Source organism: Clupea harengus, chromosome 21, assembly GCF_900700415.2.
Source record: "Clupea harengus chromosome 21, Ch_v2.0.2, whole genome shotgun sequence".
In the NCBI taxonomy this organism is placed as follows: Eukaryota; Metazoa; Chordata; class Actinopteri; order Clupeiformes; family Clupeidae; genus Clupea; species Clupea harengus.
Window position 1 is genome coordinate 7,159,281 of NC_045172.1, and position 20,675 is coordinate 7,179,955.

General features: G+C 42.5%; 1 protein-coding gene across 1 annotated transcript; it reads right to left on the reverse strand.

Annotated features, from left to right (window-relative positions):
- Window positions 1-6,286: 6,286 nt before the first annotated feature.
- LOC105907591 (H-2 class II histocompatibility antigen, A-F alpha chain-like) lies at window positions 6,287-8,516 on the reverse strand. The gene is made up of 3 exons (XM_031558663.1): window positions 8,104-8,516; window positions 7,355-7,600; window positions 6,287-7,192 (listed from the first exon to the last, which is right to left on the reverse strand). The coding sequence occupies exons 1-3, from the start codon at window positions 8,159-8,161 to the stop codon at window positions 6,765-6,767; spliced, it is 732 nt and encodes a 243-aa protein (XP_031414523.1). The 5' UTR covers window positions 8,162-8,516; the 3' UTR covers window positions 6,287-6,764.
- Window positions 8,517-20,675: the final 12,159 nt, after the last annotated feature.

The window sequence follows — 20,675 nt, forward strand, 5'->3', positions numbered from 1 at the left end:
TGATTATTCTCATTGTGCAGAGTATAGAAAACAAAGCAATTAGCATTTAACCAGAAATCCAAAAGAAGTAGCATTATTTTCGGATAAAGTGCAGGAGGTTTTTAAAGCCTTACTGAACTCAAATATAATTATATTTAACTGATTTGAATAGAATGTTCAGTGCATGATATAGTGTATATCAAAGACAAAGAGTTAATAAAGACCCTGATCTACATAAACAGATCACAAATTGCTTGAAATCAATTGTATTAAAAAAGTGCAACAGGTTAAAACATTTTGCAACAGGTTGCAACAGCCAGCTTTACAACCTGCATGTCATGCCTAGAATGAATTTCAGTTTAATTTTGTCATCCTCTTCTGCTCTGAGTTGCCTCTCAGTGTGCTTGCCCTCAACTCATTTTGGCCTCTCTCTTATTCTCTCTCCCTCAGTCTCACTCTTTCTCAACTTACTAATACATTCATTTTATTGTGCCATGTGTGGACTAAACAAAAGCTTTCAGTATAACTCAGATGGACACTATTTGAAATTCCTATTTGAATTAAAATACATTTACACTCAAACTGGTGAGGCATGTGAAGAAAAGATTGCAGATGTAATGGTAGATATGGGACATCATACAATAATTCAGTTGGCATTTGGGTGCTTTGGGGTGTGAAGTATAGAATTCACTTAAACAAATGACTATTTACTGAGTATTTATGTATATATATTCCAGACTGAATACACTGTTGAACACGGGAATGATTCAGCTCCCACAGTGGCTGCGGCTGCCTGTGACGAACAGGACTGTTCCTGAGGCGACTCCCAGCATGCCGAGCATCAGACCAGTTGCACAGAAGACCACAATCCAAACGCTGGTCTTTCTTCCGTCAGACACTGGTTTCAAATAAAGAAACATTCTGTCAGCTCGCTTCATGTGGTATGGTATTTACTATGTGTGCTATTATCAAGACTAAGACCCTTACAAAATGACATTACACTAGATTAGAATTGATTATTGATGATGATTGATTATTCTCATTGTGCAGAGTATAGAAAACAAAGCAATTAGCATTTAACCAGAAATCCAAAAGAAGTAGCATTATTTTCGGATAAAGTGCAGGAGGTTTTTAAAGCCTTACTGAACTCAAATATAATTATATTTAACTGATTTGAATAGAATGTTCAGTGCATGATATAGTGTATATCAAAGACAAAGAGTTAATAAAGACCCTGATCTACATAAACAGATCACAAATTGCTTGAAATCAATTGTATTAAAAAAGTGCAACAGGTTAAAACATTTTGCAACAGGTTGCAACAGCCAGCTTTACAACCTGCATGTCATGCCTAGAATGAATTTCAGTTTAATTTTGTCATCCTCTTCTGCTCTGAGTGGCCTCTCAGTGTGCTTGCCCTCAACTCATTTTGGCCTCTCTCTTATTCTCTCTCCCTCAGTCTCACTCTTTCTCAACTTACTAATACATTCATTTTATTGTGCCATGTGTGGACTAAACAAAAGCTTTCAGTATAACTCAGATGGACACTATTTGAAATTCCTATTTGAATTAAAATACATTTACACTCAAACTGGTGAGGCATGTGAAGAAAAGATTGCAGATGTAATGGTAGATATGGGACATCATACAATAATTCAGTTGGCATTTGGGTGCTTTGGGGTGTGAAGTATAGAATTCACTTAAACAAATGACTATTTACTGAGTATTTATGTATATATATTCCAGACTGAATACACTGTTGAACACGGGAATGATTCAGCTCCCACAGTGGCTGCGGCTGCCTGTGACGAACAGGACTGTTCCTGAGGCGACTCCCAGCATGCCGAGCATCAGACCAGTTGCACAGAAGACCACAATCCAAACGCTGGTCTTTCTTCCGTCAGACACTGGTTTCAAATAAAGAAACATTCTGTCAGCTCGCTTCATGTGGTATGGTATTTACTATGTGTGCTATTATCAAGACTAAGACCCTTACAAAATGACATTACACTAGATTAGAATTGATTATTGATGATGATTGATTATTCTCATTGTGCAGAGTATAGAAAACAAAGCAATTAGCATTTAACCAGAAATCCAAAAGAAGTAGCATTATTTTCGGATAAAGTGCAGGAGGTTTTTAAAGCCTTACTGAACTCAAATATAATTATATTTAACTGATTTGAATAGAATGTTCAGTGCATGATATAGTGTATATCAAAGACAAAGAGTTAATAAAGACCCTGATCTACATAAACAGATCACAAATTGCTTGAAATCAATTGTATTAAAAAAGTGCAACAGGTTAAAACATTTTGCAACAGGTTGCAACAGCCAGCTTTACAACCTGCATGTCATGCCTAGAATGAATTTCAGTTTAATTTTGTCATCCTCTTCTGCTCTGAGTGGCCTCTCAGTGTGCTTGCCCTCAACTCATTTTGGCCTCTCTCTTATTCTCTCTCCCTCAGTCTCACTCTTTCTCAACTTACTAATACATTCATTTTATTGTGCCATGTGTGGACTAAACAAAAGCTTTCAGTATAACTCAGATGGACACTATTTGAAATTCCTATTTGAATTAAAATACATTTACACTCAAACTGGTGAGGCATGTGAAGAAAAGATTGCAGATGTAATGGTAGATATGGGACATCATACAATAATTCAGTTGGCATTTGGGTGCTTTGGGGTGTGAAGTATAGAATTCACTTAAACAAATGACTATTTACTGAGTATTTATGTATATATATTCCAGACTGAATACACTGTTGAACACGGGAATGATTCAGCTCCCACAGTGGCTGCGGCTGCCTGTGACGAACAGGACTGTTCCTGAGGCGACTCCCAGCATGCCGAGCATCAGACCAGTTGCACAGAAGACCACAATCCAAACGCTGGTCTTTCTTCCGTCAGACACTGGTTTCAAATAAAGAAACATTCTGTCAGCTCGCTTCATGTGGTATGGTATTTACTATGTGTGCTATTATCAAGACTAAGACCCTTACAAAATGACATTACACTAGATTAGAATTGATTATTGATGATGATTGATTATTCTCATTGTGCAGAGTATAGAAAACAAAGCAATTAGCATTTAACCAGAAATCCAAAAGAAGTAGCATTATTTTCGGATAAAGTGCAGGAGGTTTTTAAAGCCTTACTGAACTCAAATATAATTATATTTAACTGATTTGAATAGAATGTTCAGTGCATGATATAGTGTATATCAAAGACAAAGAGTTAATAAAGACCCTGATCTACATAAACAGATCACAAATTGCTTGAAATCAATTGTATTAAAAAAGTGCAACAGGTTAAAACATTTTGCAACAGGTTGCAACAGCCAGCTTTACAACCTGCATGTCATGCCTAGAATGAATTTCAGTTTAATTTTGTCATCCTCTTCTGCTCTGAGTTGCCTCTCAGTGTGCTTGCCCTCAACTCATTTTGGCCTCTCTCTTATTCTCTCTCCCTCAGTCTCACTCTTTCTCAACTTACTAATACATTCATTTTATTGTGCCATGTGTGGACTAAACAAAAGCTTTCAGTATAACTCAGATGGACACTATTTGAAATTCCTATTTGAATTAAAATACATTTACACTCAAACTGGTGAGGCATGTGAAGAAAAGATTGCAGATGTAATGGTAGATATGGGACATCATACAATAATTCAGTTGGCATTTGGGTGCTTTGGGGTGTGAAGTATAGAATTCACTTAAACAAATGACTATTTACTGAGTATTTATGTATATATATTCCAGACTGAATACACTGTTGAACACGGGAATGATTCAGCTCCCACAGTGGCTGCGGCTGCCTGTGACGAACAGGACTGTTCCTGAGGCGACTCCCAGCATGCCGAGCATCAGACCAGTTGCACAGAAGACCACAATCCAAACGCTGGTCTTTCTTCCGTCAGACACTGGTTTCAAATAAAGAAACATTCTGTCAGCTCGCTTCATGTGGTATGGTATTTACTATGTGTGCTATTATCAAGACTAAGACCCTTACAAAATGACATTACACTAGATTAGAATTGATTATTGATGATGATTGATTATTCTCATTGTGCAGAGTATAGAAAACAAAGCAATTAGCATTTAACCAGAAATCCAAAAGAAGTAGCATTATTTTCGGATAAAGTGCAGGAGGTTTTTAAAGCCTTACTGAACTCAAATATAATTATATTTAACTGATTTGAATAGAATGTTCAGTGCATGATATAGTGTATATCAAAGACAAAGAGTTAATAAAGACCCTGATCTACATAAACAGATCACAAATTGCTTGAAATCAATTGTATTAAAAAAGTGCAACAGGTTAAAACATTTTGCAACAGGTTGCAACAGCCAGCTTTACAACCTGCATGTCATGCCTAGAATGAATTTCAGTTTAATTTTGTCATCCTCTTCTGCTCTGAGTGGCCTCTCAGTGTGCTTGCCCTCAACTCATTTTGGCCTCTCTCTTATTCTCTCTCCCTCAGTCTCACTCTTTCTCAACTTACTAATACATTCATTTTATTGTGCCATGTGTGGACTAAACAAAAGCTTTCAGTATAACTCAGATGGACACTATTTGAAATTCCTATTTGAATTAAAATACATTTACACTCAAACTGGTGAGGCATGTGAAGAAAAGATTGCAGATGTAATGGTAGATATGGGACATCATACAATAATTCAGTTGGCATTTGGGTGCTTTGGGGTGTGAAGTATAGAATTCACTTAAACAAATGACTATTTACTGAGTATTTATGTATATATATTCCAGACTGAATACACTGTTGAACACGGGAATGATTCAGCTCCCACAGTGGCTGCGGCTGCCTGTGACGAACAGGACTGTTCCTGAGGCGACTCCCAGCATGCCGAGCATCAGACCAGTTGCACAGAAGACCACAATCCAAACGCTGGTCTTTCTTCCGTCAGACACTGGTTTCAAATAAAGAAACATTCTGTCAGCTCGCTTCATGTGGTATGGTATTTACTATGTGTGCTATTATCAAGACTAAGACCCTTACAAAATGACATTACACTAGATTAGAATTGATTATTGATGATGATTGATTATTCTCATTGTGCAGAGTATAGAAAACAAAGCAATTAGCATTTAACCTGAAATCCAAAAGAAGTAGCATTATTTTCGGATAAAGTGCAGGAGGTTTTTAAAGCCTTACTGAACTCAAATATAATTATATTTAACTGATTTGAATAGAATGTTCAGTGCATGATATAGTGTATATCAAAGACAAAGAGTTAATAAAGACCCTGATCTACATAAACAGATCACAAATTGCTTGAAATCAATTGTATTAAAAAAGTGCAACAGGTTAAAACATTTTGCAACAGGTTGCAACAGCCAGCTTTACAACCTGCATGTCATGCCTAGAATGAATTTCAGTTTAATTTTGTCATCCTCTTCTGCTCTGAGTGGCCTCTCAGTGTGCTTGCCCTCAACTCATTTTGGCCTCTCTCTTATTCTCTCTCCCTCAGTCTCACTCTTTCTCAACTTACTAATACATTCATTTTATTGTGCCATGTGTGGACTAAACAAAAGCTTTCAGTATAACTCAGATGGACACTATTTGAAATTCCTATTTGAATTAAAATACATTTACACTCAAACTGGTGAGGCATGTGAAGAAAAGATTGCAGATGTAATGGTAGATATGGGACATCATACAATAATTCAGTTGGCATTTGGGTGCTTTGGGGTGTGAAGTATAGAATTCACTTAAACAAATGACTATTTACTGAGTATTTATGTATATATATTCCAGACTGAATACACTGTTGAACACGGGAATGATTCAGCTCCCACAGTGGCTGCGGCTGCCTGTGACGAACAGGACTGTTCCTGAGGCGACTCCCAGCATGCCGAGCATCAGACCACTTGCACAGAAGACCACAATCCAAACGCTGGTCTTTCTTCCGTCAGACACTGGTTTCAAATAAAGAAACATTCTGTCAGCTCGCTTCATGTGGTATGGTATTTACTATGTGTGCTATTATCAAGACTAAGACCCTTACAAAATGACATTACACTAGATTAGAATTGATTATTGATGATGATTGATTATTCTCATTGTGCAGAGTATAGAAAACAAAGCAATTAGCATTTAACCAGAAATCCAAAAGAAGTAGCATTATTTTCGGATAAAGTGCAGGAGGTTTTTAAAGCCTTACTGAACTCAAATATAATTATATTTAACTGATTTGAATAGAATGTTCAGTGCATGATATAGTGTATATCAAAGACAAAGAGTTAATAAAGACCCTGATCTACATAAACAGATCACAAATTGCTTGAAATCAATTGTATTAAAAAAGTGCAACAGGTTAAAACATTTTGCAACAGGTTGCAACAGCCAGCTTTACAACCTGCATGTCATGCCTAGAATGAATTTCAGTTTAATTTTGTCATCCTCTTCTGCTCTGAGTTGCCTCTCAGTGTGCTTGCCCTCAACTCATTTTGGCCTCTCTATCCCTTATTCTCTCTCCCTCTGTCTCACTCCCTCTCACCCTTCTAAAAATGTATTTCTTGGCAGCATGGATGTAAAACAAAAATAGTATGTATGCAAAAGCTGGATCTCTGTTATGCAACAGCATTTTCTCCCTATACTTCAGTTTCCCTTTAATTTCATAATAGATCTTGGATTTCAGATAAAAACATCTGTCAGTGTATGTGATTATTTTCATCTGTTAAAGATGCTTATTATGTTAAACAGTTCTTCAGCTTTTTCCTTGTAAACAAATTGAGGCAAGTTAACAAAAGTTGTAATATTAGGTTTTTTGCTTTACCCATTTTATAAATGCGATTGCAATTAATTGTACATTACTGTGCTCATACATACAACACAGAGCTCTAAACCCTACATGTTCCTTCAGTCTTAGTGGTTCTTTATATGAAAAAAGAATCATTACATTACCCCATATCCTGGTTAAGGGTGACTCTAAAGCCAGATGCTCCACAGTGCAAGAGTAGATATCGCCCTCTTGTGGTGTGAAAGTCAGGTAAGAGAACTGATAGAAGGTAACATCAGTGTGAGGGATGTACTGGTCCGTAACCACCCCTCCAGTCACTTCCACATTGTTTTTGGCCCACTTAATGTTCACTGGTGGCGGGTGGAAGTGATTGACAAAGCAGACCAAGGTGTTGATGACCGCCAGTTCAACCTCATCTTTGGGGTACAGCACAACCTGTGGTGCATCTGAGACAAGCACTATAATGAGCTTATGGTGGCGCACAACAATGCCCAATCAAGCTGCAGTCAAAAAGTATCTGACATTCACACATACAAGACACAAACATAGACATTTGAAACAGTATGTTCTGTGTAATTGTACAAAAAACTTGCTTTGAAATAGTGTACCGTGTGTTGCTGGATAGTTGTCTGCTTTCAGGGTGGTGTTTAAATTTTTGCGGCATGTAGTTATTGCTGACAAAGCGATGCTTAGGCAGTGAGGACAGTCAATCACACTTGTAAATTCAGGCAACCTCATAACCAGCTCCTTCTGAGTAATGTTCAGGTGGAACATTTCGTTCCCATCGATAACAAATGCATAGGCTGCGTCATCTGTGTCAGAGCACAGATCAAACGTAGTGTGGGTGTGTAAAACTAGGAAATAAAAGATAAAACAGCATCACATTAGCTTGGCGTTTTGTCTCTCAGTGTTCTCACTGGAACGTTACAGTATATCTTAATGTCAGACTCAATAGGAAACATCTCAAAGTATCAGATTATTACATTACAGTTTCGGAATAATGTATGCAGGTGGCCCTTTCTTGGCCAAACTGGCTCAGGTCTCCATGGTGAGGGTGATGGAGTGGGGCACAAAGAAATCATGATGGCACTAAGTCTCTTATAACAGGGGCTTTCAACTGCTTGTGACCCAGGGACCACCGTTCTGAATAAGAAACAATCTGAGGACCGCTGTTGTTAGACAAATAATGATTCCCACGGTGAACGACATTTCTGAATTCACAGTCAGGGACCACCGGTTGAAAACCCCTGTTCTATAACACTAAATCTTCCATGAAAAACAGAGTACAGAGAATGTAATTAAAAGACGATAAAAATGAAAATGAGAGGTGAAAACGTCCCATTGCAGTGATTCTTACCTTCACTCTTTGAAGTTACTGCAGTCAGTAGCAATATAGGAAGAACCAGCAGCGCCATGTTTTTTGGTACCTGTTTCAGATACCAATTACTCTCGGTGGCAGCTCAGACTGGAGCCTTGTTGGCTGTTTTCACCAAGCCAAGACGGTAAGATTCAACCAAACGTCACAAATATCTCAACTTCCCAGTGCTTTTGCCCGAACCAGTCCTTATCACAGCCATTACAGTGAGTGACCTAAGAGGAACTTGTGAGACATAGGTCACGTGACAACAGAATTCCATCTCTATTGGCCAATAAGAAGTATGCTACTCTTCTGCTTTTATGGATATTATGATAATGCATGTTCCCGTTCTTCTAGATAAACCTGTTCTTCGGTTGCATGATTGTTCCTCCTGTTCTCTGAAACTGAATCGGCAGTGAGCTTTGCAAAACTTTCAGTTATTCCTTCATGTCATGTTTTCAACAGATATTCAACAGAAATGACTTGGTCCCTCCAGTATGAATGAATAATCATTGTGAACAAATGTTGTTTGATTCCACTCTTTGAATACAGATGCTCACTTCCTGTTGACAACTGAGATATATGTCACTATAGCAACAGGGATTTCCATGATGATCTACAGCACCTACGGTAACATAGTGAAGATTATGGACTACAACAGCACTCTCAACAAATTCACTGGATATACAGCATTTGGCATGAAAAATGCAGAGGCATTTAACAATGACCCCCCACATTGTTGGCATGGAGACAGTGCTGTTCACAACTTTTGTAAACATCCTGTCTCCTCCACTTCTGTGTTTGGCATATGGGGGGTTAATCTGTGTACCTCAGCTCTGCTGTATCCTGAAGTTCATCCACACCTGTGTGCCAGATGTGCGTGAGCTGGCTGATGTGTGAAAGGCTGATATGAGTGAAGCCTCGTGACACCTGGCTGATGTTGATGATGTCGAGGCCGATGCACCCGTTTGCATTCACTGAAGCATCCCAGTGCTTTTAATCCCCTCAAGTAGTTCCTCTAGTTTTGGCCAACAGAAAATAACCTCTTCTGTCATTCATGAAGATGGTGTTTTTGCCAGAGTGAACTTGGGTGCAATCGGTGTTGCCAGGATTTTGCATCCATTGATATTGTGTGTCAGGTAAATTAACACATTTTAAAATAAATTTGCCTGGGTGAGATGCCTACACTGCCTTTGTGAGCTCGGTCTCACTGATCAACCCTCCTACCTCACCCCTCATGCCCCTTACCCAACCAGACACACACGCGCACACACACACATACACATGTATACCTGCCTGAGTCAGTGGAGAACTATGCCATGAAACCAGAGAAAATTTCTCTACTCTTTTTTTTTGTCTTTTTCTTTTTTTGATGACCCTTAAATAAAGCCATTTTGAGGTTTGTTGATATTGTTCGTTAAGAAAACAAAAAGAAATATTTCATCATGTTATCCGATTTCAGCAGTTTTCATTTGGTGTTTATGATTGAATCAGCATGTGATAGAGGATTTGATTCTGTCTGCATGTCTACACATCCCTTTCGTCATGCAGGGAGCCTAAAATAATGTGACTTCAAGAGATGGACGGTTACACTCGGAGAGGATTAACATGGAGTGGCGAGAGAGAGGAGAAACTGTCAAAAGTAAGAAAGGAAGAGATAAGAGAAAAGTGTTTCACTTTCACAGGCCTGTGTTACTACTGAAGATACATAAGTGATTTTGTTTTCTGTTATTAAAAGTATTTTACTCTGATAAAAGATGGTTATTTCCTTTGACTGCTATATCTTCCCTCTCCATTGGGCTTTATATATAATATGGGCTATATACTGTATTTTTGGTTTATGTTGTAAATCATGAAGCAGATGATTTTCATGGGTTTTTGAATTATTTTTCTTTTGGTGTTTTAATGTCCTCCTACCTATGCTCTGACGACAAAAGTGTAAGAAAATAAATGTATATATTGCCATTGTCTTTCTGTAGTGAAGATGCATTTTTTTAATAAAAAAAATATCATTTAAGTTTGCTTGTCTTTTATGATACATTTTTAACATTACGACTTAAATGGTGGAAATATAACTTTTTTTTTTACATAACAGCACAAAAAATATCACTCTTAAGTGTTGTGGGATCATCACACATGCATCTGATTTAGATTATATTAGTAAAGAAAAGACTTCTCGTCTAAAGCGTTTAACCCCATGTTTGGTAGGCAGCAAAGTTCAACGTTTTCAATCAGGGTCCAGATAAATAATCAACCTACTACCATTTGACACGCCACTGTTGATGATGAGTATGAAAATGCTTAGTTTTAAGGTTAGTGTAATGACCAGTGTTAGTTGATGCTCAGTCTGGTTTAGATGATTATTTATTATTTGTTCATAGATTTCTGAAATTGCTGGTAGTTTGTGCTGACCGGTTACTCTGCACAATGACAATAAAGTTTAATCTCATGTAATCTAATCTTTGAAAACCAGGTTAGAGACTTTACAGATGGTTTGTTGAAATTCAAATTCAGCCTTTTCTAATTGTTCATTGAACATCACCTCAACCAAACCCAATCCCTAACCTTGGGGATCTCAGCCTTCTGTCTTACAGTAAGAATGGGGAATTTGGAAATGCACTGACTGTGGAAGCATGGGACGCCTTCTGCTACCGACTCAAAGGTACACTGACCCCCATGACCCCAATGCAAGCCCTACTCATTAGTCGATAAGAAACGCAAAACTCTTAAAATACATCCTTAAAGTGTACTATGTGAAAATAGTGAGTTTTAAGGGCTCACTAAAACTTCACTGTTGTGAGTGAGAAGCATTCATAAAGACAACTAGACATAAAAAGTCAAACCGTTCTAGATTTCTACATCCATGTAGATTGTCTGTAAAGAGGGCTACATTGGGGATGGGTACACTTGCACTGGAAACCTCCTGCAGGTCCTCAGATCTCAGCCCAGATTCTCCAACTTCTTGGCAGTAAGTCCCTTCATTTTGTGTACAGAAGCAGTCAGCAAAGGTTGCTTGAACTTTTCTAGATATTAGTGTTTTGCTAAAGTACACAATTAATTATTTCCATAGGCTATATTACTGATGTGTTATATCATGTGCACAAAAGGTCGTTGGTCTGATGCATTCCGTGACAGCAGGTTACAGAATGTGTTCTGTCCACATAAACAAAGACTGCTTGAACTTGTGTAGACTTTTTAACTAACACTAAAGCCTACAAAAGTTTAAACAGCCTTTGCCTTCATGGACAGAATGTATTCTATAACCTGACAACTCATGGAATGTATCAAACCAAAGACCTTTCCTTCACATCATACCTTTAGGAGTATAGCCTAAGGACATAATTCATTCTGTACTTTGGCAGAATACGGACTTCTACAAAACTTCAAGTAGTGTTCTAAAGTTCACCTATCCCTTACCTAAAAATGGCATTTGTCACCACCAGAGGGCACTGTGAGTTTGGTTAAGCCGTATGGTCTTGCTAATGCTCCCTCAGTATTCCATGGGACATGATTGATCAGTTTTTGATTATTTACATGGATAATCTCTTCTGATTATTGTTGACAGACCCTTGAAAATGATGTCCCTATCCATTTATTTGATGTGAGAGAGGTTACTGGCAGATTTTGTTGCTGAAAGAAAGAGTTGTTCACTTCCACTGTGTCAGTTAGGAGCATGAAGCCAGATGTTCTCACTACTTCTTATGTAGGTCCCTGCTACGTTGGTTATGGGTATTTCTTAACTAGTTCAATGAAAAGGATAGGGCATTAATCCACCTGTTGTACAAATACTGCACAAGGCCGATAAACTTGTTTTGTTATATCTCACTGGTTGAAGTAAGAGTTGTCGATGACTAAATCATTTCATGAGAGTTGTAAAGGTCAAACTAAACCACAAGTGACTTATACTCCTCAAATTCTATGTTTGGTAGTCATTCATTTAATACAATATTTTCTATATACAGCTTCTTGGGGTCCAGACACAGATATGAGTAAAGTTACTATGTCTGGCATTCCATTAACATGTTCCATTTCAAATGAGGCAATGCATTAGATCCATTTTAATTTTAGAAAGTGAACTGACCAACTTTTTCTGTGTCTTTTACAAATAACGGTTTTATAGTTATTCCTGAATGTCCTTTTTCCGTACGAGGGAATTACACTACACATGTCTTTCAAAACATTTCACATTATCAATCAATCAGCAAGGAATTTCAAATACAAGACAGAAACAAGAACACATTTGTACTTTCAAGCCATTTATTCTTTTCAGCACAGAGCCCTGACATTAACACATGAAATGAATGACTGCACTGAGTGTGTTGACTGAGACAACATTTTAGGAAGTATTTTGTGTAACTGCAAATCAGAACTTTGATCAGGCAATTTTTATGCTTCCTTCAGGAGGAGACTGTATGGACGAATAGCGCCCAGTACGATATTCTTCTCTAACTCGGCTGGTGTGCCTGCAGGGACGGGCACGAGCCAGTACTCTGGGTAGGAACAAACCTGCCTGACTTTGGGGTTTATCCTGTTCTGCAGGCACACTTTGTAGGTCTTCCCATTCTTCTGGGAGACGAAGGTCTTGACGTAGCCATGTGTTTCTGCCACTTTCACATCAGGAGTTGAGTAGATACCCCTGCCATATGCCTGCCCACTGCCCGTTAAGTAGTAGGTGCTGATGATGCCTTGGGCTCCAGGTAGAGAGGTGCCATGATAGGACACGGGCCACTCATTGGGGTCAGAGTAGGTGCGGTACCCTGGTGAGCCCAGCCAGGCATTGCCGTCGGGGTACTTCTCAAGAACCTTGAGAGCGAACCGCATCCACCCGCAGGGCCGCTTGTACACCTCATTCCCCCTCATTAACGTTGTGGTGTCGTGGATGTTGGTGAAGTCGTGGTCCCACGCTGGGTCAAAGAAATGGTCGTCCATCACAAAGAGATCGTTGCGGACGGCTGGCTTAGAGCGCTGGCCGACCTTCCGGAAGTTCACATCTTTCCAGAACTCCTGGTCAAAGTAGACTGCGGTGAGCAGGTCCTGCACAGTGAGTAAGTCGGGATGAGCCTGGTTAGCAGAAAAGCACCTTCGAAGAGGAGGGGGTGCTGCCGACTGGGGCTTGACGGTGACCCCAACCAGCGCAGAGAGGCCCTCAAAAAGGATGTCCTTGTCCATTTTCCAAGGCAGCAGTGGACGTTACTAAGAAGATACTAATGATGTGCTGACACTGCTGACTGATGTAGCCTATGTCTCGACCGGCTCAGTTGAAAGTGTGAAATCAGGCGCGTATGTCCTTATATACAATTGTGGCCACCGGTGAATATTCAAGTGTCAGTCAAAGATAAAGGATAAGTCTTGCGCTTGTTTTGTGGAAGCACAATTGTGTTGCACAAGGGTAGACTTAGGCAAGTTTGTGTCATCTTTCTTAGAAAACCGTTATTGCTACACAAAGGCCCTTTTCAGAGGTATACTTACATCTGAAGGTGTTTGCACTACAAGACTGGCCTCAATGAAACTCATAAGAGGTATAAAAGCCAGCTGTGGACCACAAACAGTGAAATATTGCTAAATATTAAATATAAGTCTGAATGTCTAAATGTTACCCGATTTTATCAGGTGGTTGCAACAACATGCTTTAGTGATGGGAATATATGATGAAATGAATGAGGATGTCTTGAAATGATTTGACACTTTCACAACATACAACTTGAGTGTGAAATGGCACGTTCTACCAAATCACTACGACTGCTTCCTGCTTTCTTCTATGTCCTAATTCATTTATTCTATTTGCAAGTATACTATGTATACTCTGAATTCAGATTGGAATTCTTTGTGGTAAAATCAGTATGTTCAGACGTTTTCCTGTCTTTGAAATGACAGTGTACACATTCTTAATAAAGTGTTTTTTTTCCCTTTCACTTCAACCCACTAAAATATAATTCCTTTCAACAGTCTATATACATTTAGTGCACAAAATCAGACAAGGGTCATCATTTAACACACTTAAGGTGCCGCAGAATACTCACATCATAGATACAAAAGACACAAAATTCACGACAGTCGCACAAAACACAAATCATTTTGTGTAGAGAACATACATAGGGTATGTAATATTCATGATCAAGCAGCTGCTGTGACCACCAAAAGTTGGCCAGCATAATATCCAAAATGGCAATCTTAACAAAGGAAAGGTCCCCACACTGGATTTGCACAGACACCTGGGGTCAGGAAGCAAACTGAGGTGTGAGTGACTGCAATTAATCATAGTATGGGAATGGGGGAGGGGCCATTGAGAACCATCTCAGTCAGAGAAACCGGATTATCATACAGAACAGCAAAAGGTTGCCAGACCTATTTGCATTTGAAGCCTAGCGGATTTACATTAGAAGCCTAGGAGGTGTCTTAAAACAGTATATATTGCTAGAGTTAGAGATGCTTGTGGTTCAGATCTGCACCGCTTCGTTACTGCACTTTACTGGAATAAAGACAGATTTCTGCATCAATCACAAAAGAAGCTTCCTTTTTCTTACAATTGGCGAACCACCCATCTTGCAATAAAAACGGGGGGGGGGGGGATTGGTATGCATTCTACTATTCTTCTGTTTCAGGAAATGTGCACGTTTAAAACAACCTAGAATGGAGGTTTAAAGGTGGCTTTGTCCTACCTCTTTGTCCTACCTCTGATTTGTATACCAATACGCCGACGGAGGAGAAAGAAGAGAGGCAAGCATGCCGGTATCCTGTGTAGATCTCGGACAATATACTGCAATCCCCCGCTGCCAAGCATTCTACTCGCGAATGTTCAATCCCTGGACAATAAAATGGACGAGCTACACGCACAGACTAACTTTCAGCGGGACATTGTGAACGGCTGTGTGTTAGCATTCACTGAGACCTGGCTGGATTCTATATGGTGCCTGACTTGGCCGTCACTCCGGCCGGTTTTTCCATCTACCGGCAGGACAGAACCTCCGAGTCGGGTAAAAGTAGGGGTGAAGGGGTATGCTGGATGGTTAACTCTCACTGGGGCTCGGATGTTGCTGCGCTTTCAGCACACTGCTCACCAGACCTGGAGCTGCTATCGATAAAAGTTTGCCCCTTTTACCTTCCTCGGGAATTCAGCTGCGTTATAATCACAGCAGTCTACATTCCACCGCAGGCAGACAACATGTGCGCGTTAGAGGACCTATACAGAGTTATTAATGGACTTGAGGATGCTCACCCTGAGGCAGTTTCTATTGTTGTTGGAGACATAGGAGGAATGGAATAGGGAGGAATAGGGCTAATATGAGGAAAGTTCTGCCGAAATACCATCAACATATTAACTTTCCTACCCGGGGTGACCAGATTCTTGACCGTTGCTACTCGCGAATACGGAACAGCTACAAAACTCTCCCCCGCCCCGCTTTTGGGAAGTCAGATCACACCTCCTTTATGCTCATCCCTACCTACAGACAACGCCTAAAACAGGAAAAAAACGTTTTTTCGGGCAGTTCAACGCTGGAGTGCTGAATCCATTATCACTCTCCAGGACTGCTTTGAAACAATAGATTGGCAGGTGTTCTGTGTTGCAGCTGATGGGGACATTGACGAATACACAGACTTTGTCTCTGCATATATCTCTAAATGAATCGATGACGTCGTCCCTAGTGTCAGTGTTAGGACTTTCCCAAACCAAAAGCCCTGGGTAAATGGTAATGCAGGGTCCTCTAACTCTGGTGACCCGGAGGCTTTGAGGAAGTCCAGATGTGACCTACGGAGGGCCATCCGCGATGGAAAAAGAGACTACAGGGACAAGCAGGAGTCCAACTACCTCAGCTCTGACCCCCGACGCTTGTGGGGTGGCCTAAGACACATCACAGGCTATAAATGGAGAACTAGCAGTGATGATCAGCCTGCCACCTCTCTACCTGATGACCTCAACACCTTTTACGCACAGTTTGAGGCAACCAACACCCTTCCTTCCGCAAGACTGGCCGAGGACCGGGACGACTGCATTCTGTCCCTGACCGTAGCTGACGTGAGGCGAGAGCTTCAAAGAGTGAACCCTCGGAAGTCATCTAGGCCCGATGGAGTTCCAGGCCGCGTCCTCAGGGGGCGCGCCGACCAGCTAGCGGAGGTATTCACCTCCATATTCAACCTCTCCCTACATCTGTCCGCAGTCCCCACCTGCTTCAAGCAGGCCACCATCATCCCCATACGTAAGAAACCATCCATCACCTGTTTAAATGACTACCGCCCTGTAGCACTGACCTCCACCATCATGAAGTGCTTCGAGCGGCTGGTCAGAACCCACATCTGCTCTACCCTTACAAACACCCTAGACCCCTTTCAGTTTGCATACCGCTCAAACAGATCTACGGATGATGCCATTGCCCTGACAACGCACACCACCCTCTCCCACCTGGAACACATATGTGAGGATGCTGTTCGTGGACTACAGCTCAGCATTCAACACTATTGTGCCTGCCAAGCTTGTGCCTAAGCTCAGGAGCCTGGGTCTTAAAACCTCCCTGTGCAACTGGATCCTGGACTTCCTGACGAGCAGACCCCATGCGGTGAGAATGGGCAACCACACCTCCTCTTCACTGACCCTGAGTACCGGGGCCCCTCAGGGCTGTGTACTCAGTCCACTCCTGTACTCCCTGTACAAGCAGGACTGTGTGGCAACAAACAGTTCCAACATTATCCTTAAGTTTGCGGACGACAGCCGGGCGAATAAGTATAAATAAAATGAATATCCTTCCCAAATTCTTATTTTTGTTTGTGCATCCCATATTTCCTTACAAAAGCATTTTTTTTACAAAGCTTGATAGTCTTATTTCCTCTTTTATTTGGAATAATAAAGCACCTAAGATCAGGAAATAGTTTCTACAGAGGCCTAAAATACATGGCGGAATGGCTCTACCTAATTTTCAAATGTGTTATTGGGCCGCCAATATCAAAAGTGTATTGTATTGGCGATGGGATACATCCTCCCGGGATCTTCCTGGCTGGTTACAAATTGAATCTAGTTATTGTAGTCCTGTTTCACTTTCAGCTCTTTTGTGTTCATCCATTCCCTTACATTCACCACAGACCTGCCGGAATCCTGTAGTCCGCTACTCTTTAAAAATCTGGTTTCAGTTTCGGAAACGTTATGGGCTAGTCTCTATGTCAGTTTATTCCCCTATTACAGCCAACCACCTATTCCCACCCCTCCCATTGGAAGGTTACTCAATGTCAATAATAAAAGAAAACTGGGAGAAGGATATGGATGCAGATATAACTGAAGATCAATTGTCTAACATAGTTCAAAAAATTCACTCCACCTCTATTTGTACAATGCACAGTCTTATTCAGTTTAAGATTGTACATAGGCTTCATATGTCCAAGGTTAAACTAGTCAACATCTTCCCAGGAGTTAACCCTATCTGTGACAAGTGTAAGCAAGCACCTGCCACTCTTTATCACACATTTCGGTCCTGTTCTAGTTTAACAGCATTCTGGTCCTCAATATTTGAGGTATACTCAGGAATCTCAGGTTTAACTATAGATCCCTGTCCTTTCATTGGCCTTTTTGGTGTACCAGCAGACGATCTCCCTCTGCAAAAGCCACAATTAAATAGTTTAGCCTATTCTCCCTTTTAGCACGGCGACTCATTCTTTTAAATTGGAAGAATGACCACCCCCTTCCTTTGGCAGATGGATCTGTGATGTAATGTTTTTTCTTAAGCTTGAAAAAATTAGATACACTGTAAATGGTTCAATAGGGAAATTTTACGTGGCATGGCATCCATTTATTGTATATGTCGAACAAATGACAATGCACCTTGAATAAGTTGTTATGTACTGTACTACATAGGTAACTAACTAAAGTTTGCGGAGGACACTACCATCCTGGGTATCATCTCTAACAACGATGCTTTGGACAACATCACTGACAAACTCACTATGGTGATCGACACAAAAGTTTCCACAGTCTTAGAGGCCATTAAAGAGCAGACAGCACAGTTGCAAGCAATTGCAGCACGCGTAGGAGAGGCTGAAAAATGAATTTCTGATGTGGAGGACACAACTATAGCCTCAGAAGCTAGGATAGCATCCCTTGAAAAACAAGTGCGCGACATGTTTGAGCACATCGATGATCTTGACAACCGAGGTCGTAGATGCAATGTGCGTGTGGTTGGCACACCAGAAGGCTCCGACAGTCGATGGTAAGCAGAAGAGATTCGACTCTCCGAAAGATGCCGCATTACTCGCAGTCATTAGAAGAAGGACGCAAAGGTATGCCAGACTGAAGACTGGACTCAGACACTGATTTTTGAAGATTAATGCGGTATGTTACCTCCTGTTTGAGTTCCTTATCGCAGTTCACTGCGATATAACACAATGGTACATGACGAATGTCATGGCTACAAATCGAAGCATTTATCTATTCACGCCTGAAAGGCCGCGAGATCTGTCAGCGCGCGCTCCTGGCCCCGCCTGCCAGGAGTACTATAATACCATTACGCGCGCCCAGATCTGCCTCTTTTGAAACTTCGCAAGACGGAGTGAACATCTCTGAGTATATCTCAAACGCTTACCACAGTCAAAAGAGTTTTGTGTGCTTTCGCTCTCTACGGGTTGGTGAGTTATCGGGTTCCTTAACCCTCACTAGCTCAGGGCGCCACGAAATTCATTGGCTTAATTCATTGGCTTAATTTCATTCGAAAGTAGTTGCTGCTATCCTTGCTGCCTGGCTGGCTAAGTCTCTGACTAGCCTGCTAGCTTGCTAACAACGTGTTCGTTGCAGATAGTGTGCTTGTGTTTAACATTCTTCTCTACTTTCAGATTGATAAAGATGGCCAGACACTACCCCGACTGCGGTCACGTCCGTCCCAAGGGCGACCGCCACCGTCGGTGCGTGACCTGCCTAGGCAGGGACCACGCGGAGGGCGCCTTCTCAGGCGAAGCCCCTGTCTGTCCCATCTGTGCTAGCCTCCCGCTAGCTAAGGCTACCAGGCGCCTTGCGTTCTGGAAGCGCAAGGACGCCGAGGAGACTGCACTAGTTCCATCCGGGGCTGACGCCCCCGTAAGAATGAGTGCGTCTTCAGCCTTGGACTTGGTGAGCGTGAGCAGTCGCCTTGCGGCGGCAGCTCCGCTCCCGGGTCTCTCCCCGTCTCCGCCGCCTGTCAGCCCTGGGGCTGCGGGCAGCGAGGCGGAGGAGCTTCAACCAAGCGGTGTCCAGGCAATCCCCCACGAGGCGCTCGAGCTGGACATCAGCCTGGATGATGATAGTCTGCTAGACTTCTCCGATGGGCACAGCTCAATCGCGGAAGCAATGCAGACGAGCCATGACGTCAGGTTGCGGGTGGAGACACCTCCTACCTCGTCTCGGCTCCTGGGCCAGCAACTCCACGAGGTTGCGCTGAGAGCAGCCAGCTGCCTCGGGCTCCCTCTCCCTCCCCCTCCCAGTGTGCGGTCCTCGCTGCTGGACAGGGAGTTCTATGCTGGCCCCGCCACGTCAGTTCCCTCCAGCATCCCCTTCTTTGAGGAGGTGCACGAGGAACTGCAGGCGACATGGGTGATACCCTACTCGGGCCGAGCCCCGGTGCCGGGGTTCGCGCCCTACATGCAGCTCCACATGGCTAAGGAGAGGGGCTACCTCTCCTTTCCTCAGGTGGAGGATGCAGTAGCGGGCTACCTCTCGCCCGCATCCCCCACGATGCGTCTCGGCCAGAAGCCTCTCCTGCCCACGCGGGTGAGCAGACACCAGGCTCAGCTGGCAGAGAAGTCCTACTTGGCTGCAGGGCAGGCTGCCTGCACGACCAATACGGCTGCATTGCTACAGCGCTACCAGGCAAAGCTCCTGACTGAGCTTGCCTTGTCGCTGGGGGAAGATCACCCGTCTGTGGCAGAACTCCGTCGCGCGACGGATCTGTCGCTCAGACTAACTCGGTGCACGGCACAGGCACTGGGGAGGGTGATGGGTGCCGCGGTGGCTACCCAGAGGTCTCTGTGGCTATCACTGGCTAAGCTGTCAGACAGAGAAAAAGCACCACTCCTCGACGCCCCGGTCTCTGTTCAGGGCGCCTTCGGGGAAGCAGTGGTCACAATGGCTGCCAAGTTCGAAGAACAGCAGAAGAGCAGAGAGGTATTCCAGGCTTGGATGCCTCGCTCTAGTGGCGCGGGTGAGACGTCCTCCTCAGGACACACCACACCCGCACCGGGCCGGAAGAGAAGCGGGTTCCGCTCGCCAGCGCCTCCAGCAAAGGTATCCACCGGGCGAGGCTGGCAGAGACAACCCTTCCGCCCTCCAGCGCAGCCTGCAGCACAACAACCAGCTGCGCGCCCTGCCCAGGGCGCAGCCCAGGCTCCGCGGCAGCACGGTAAGCAGGTTTTCACAAGCACCACAGTCATATGTCCTAACTCCTGTCCCAGATGGCGCAGTGCCCAGGCATGCTTGTGCAACTCCCCCCGCGATGCACACAGTGCGATCGCACCCCCAATTTTTTTTTCGAAAACATGAGGGGGCAGCCCCAGATCTCGTCCCCCTCCCTAGGCGGAGTGGGTGTAGATCTAGGCTTAGACCCATTGACCATGAGCGGGTTAGT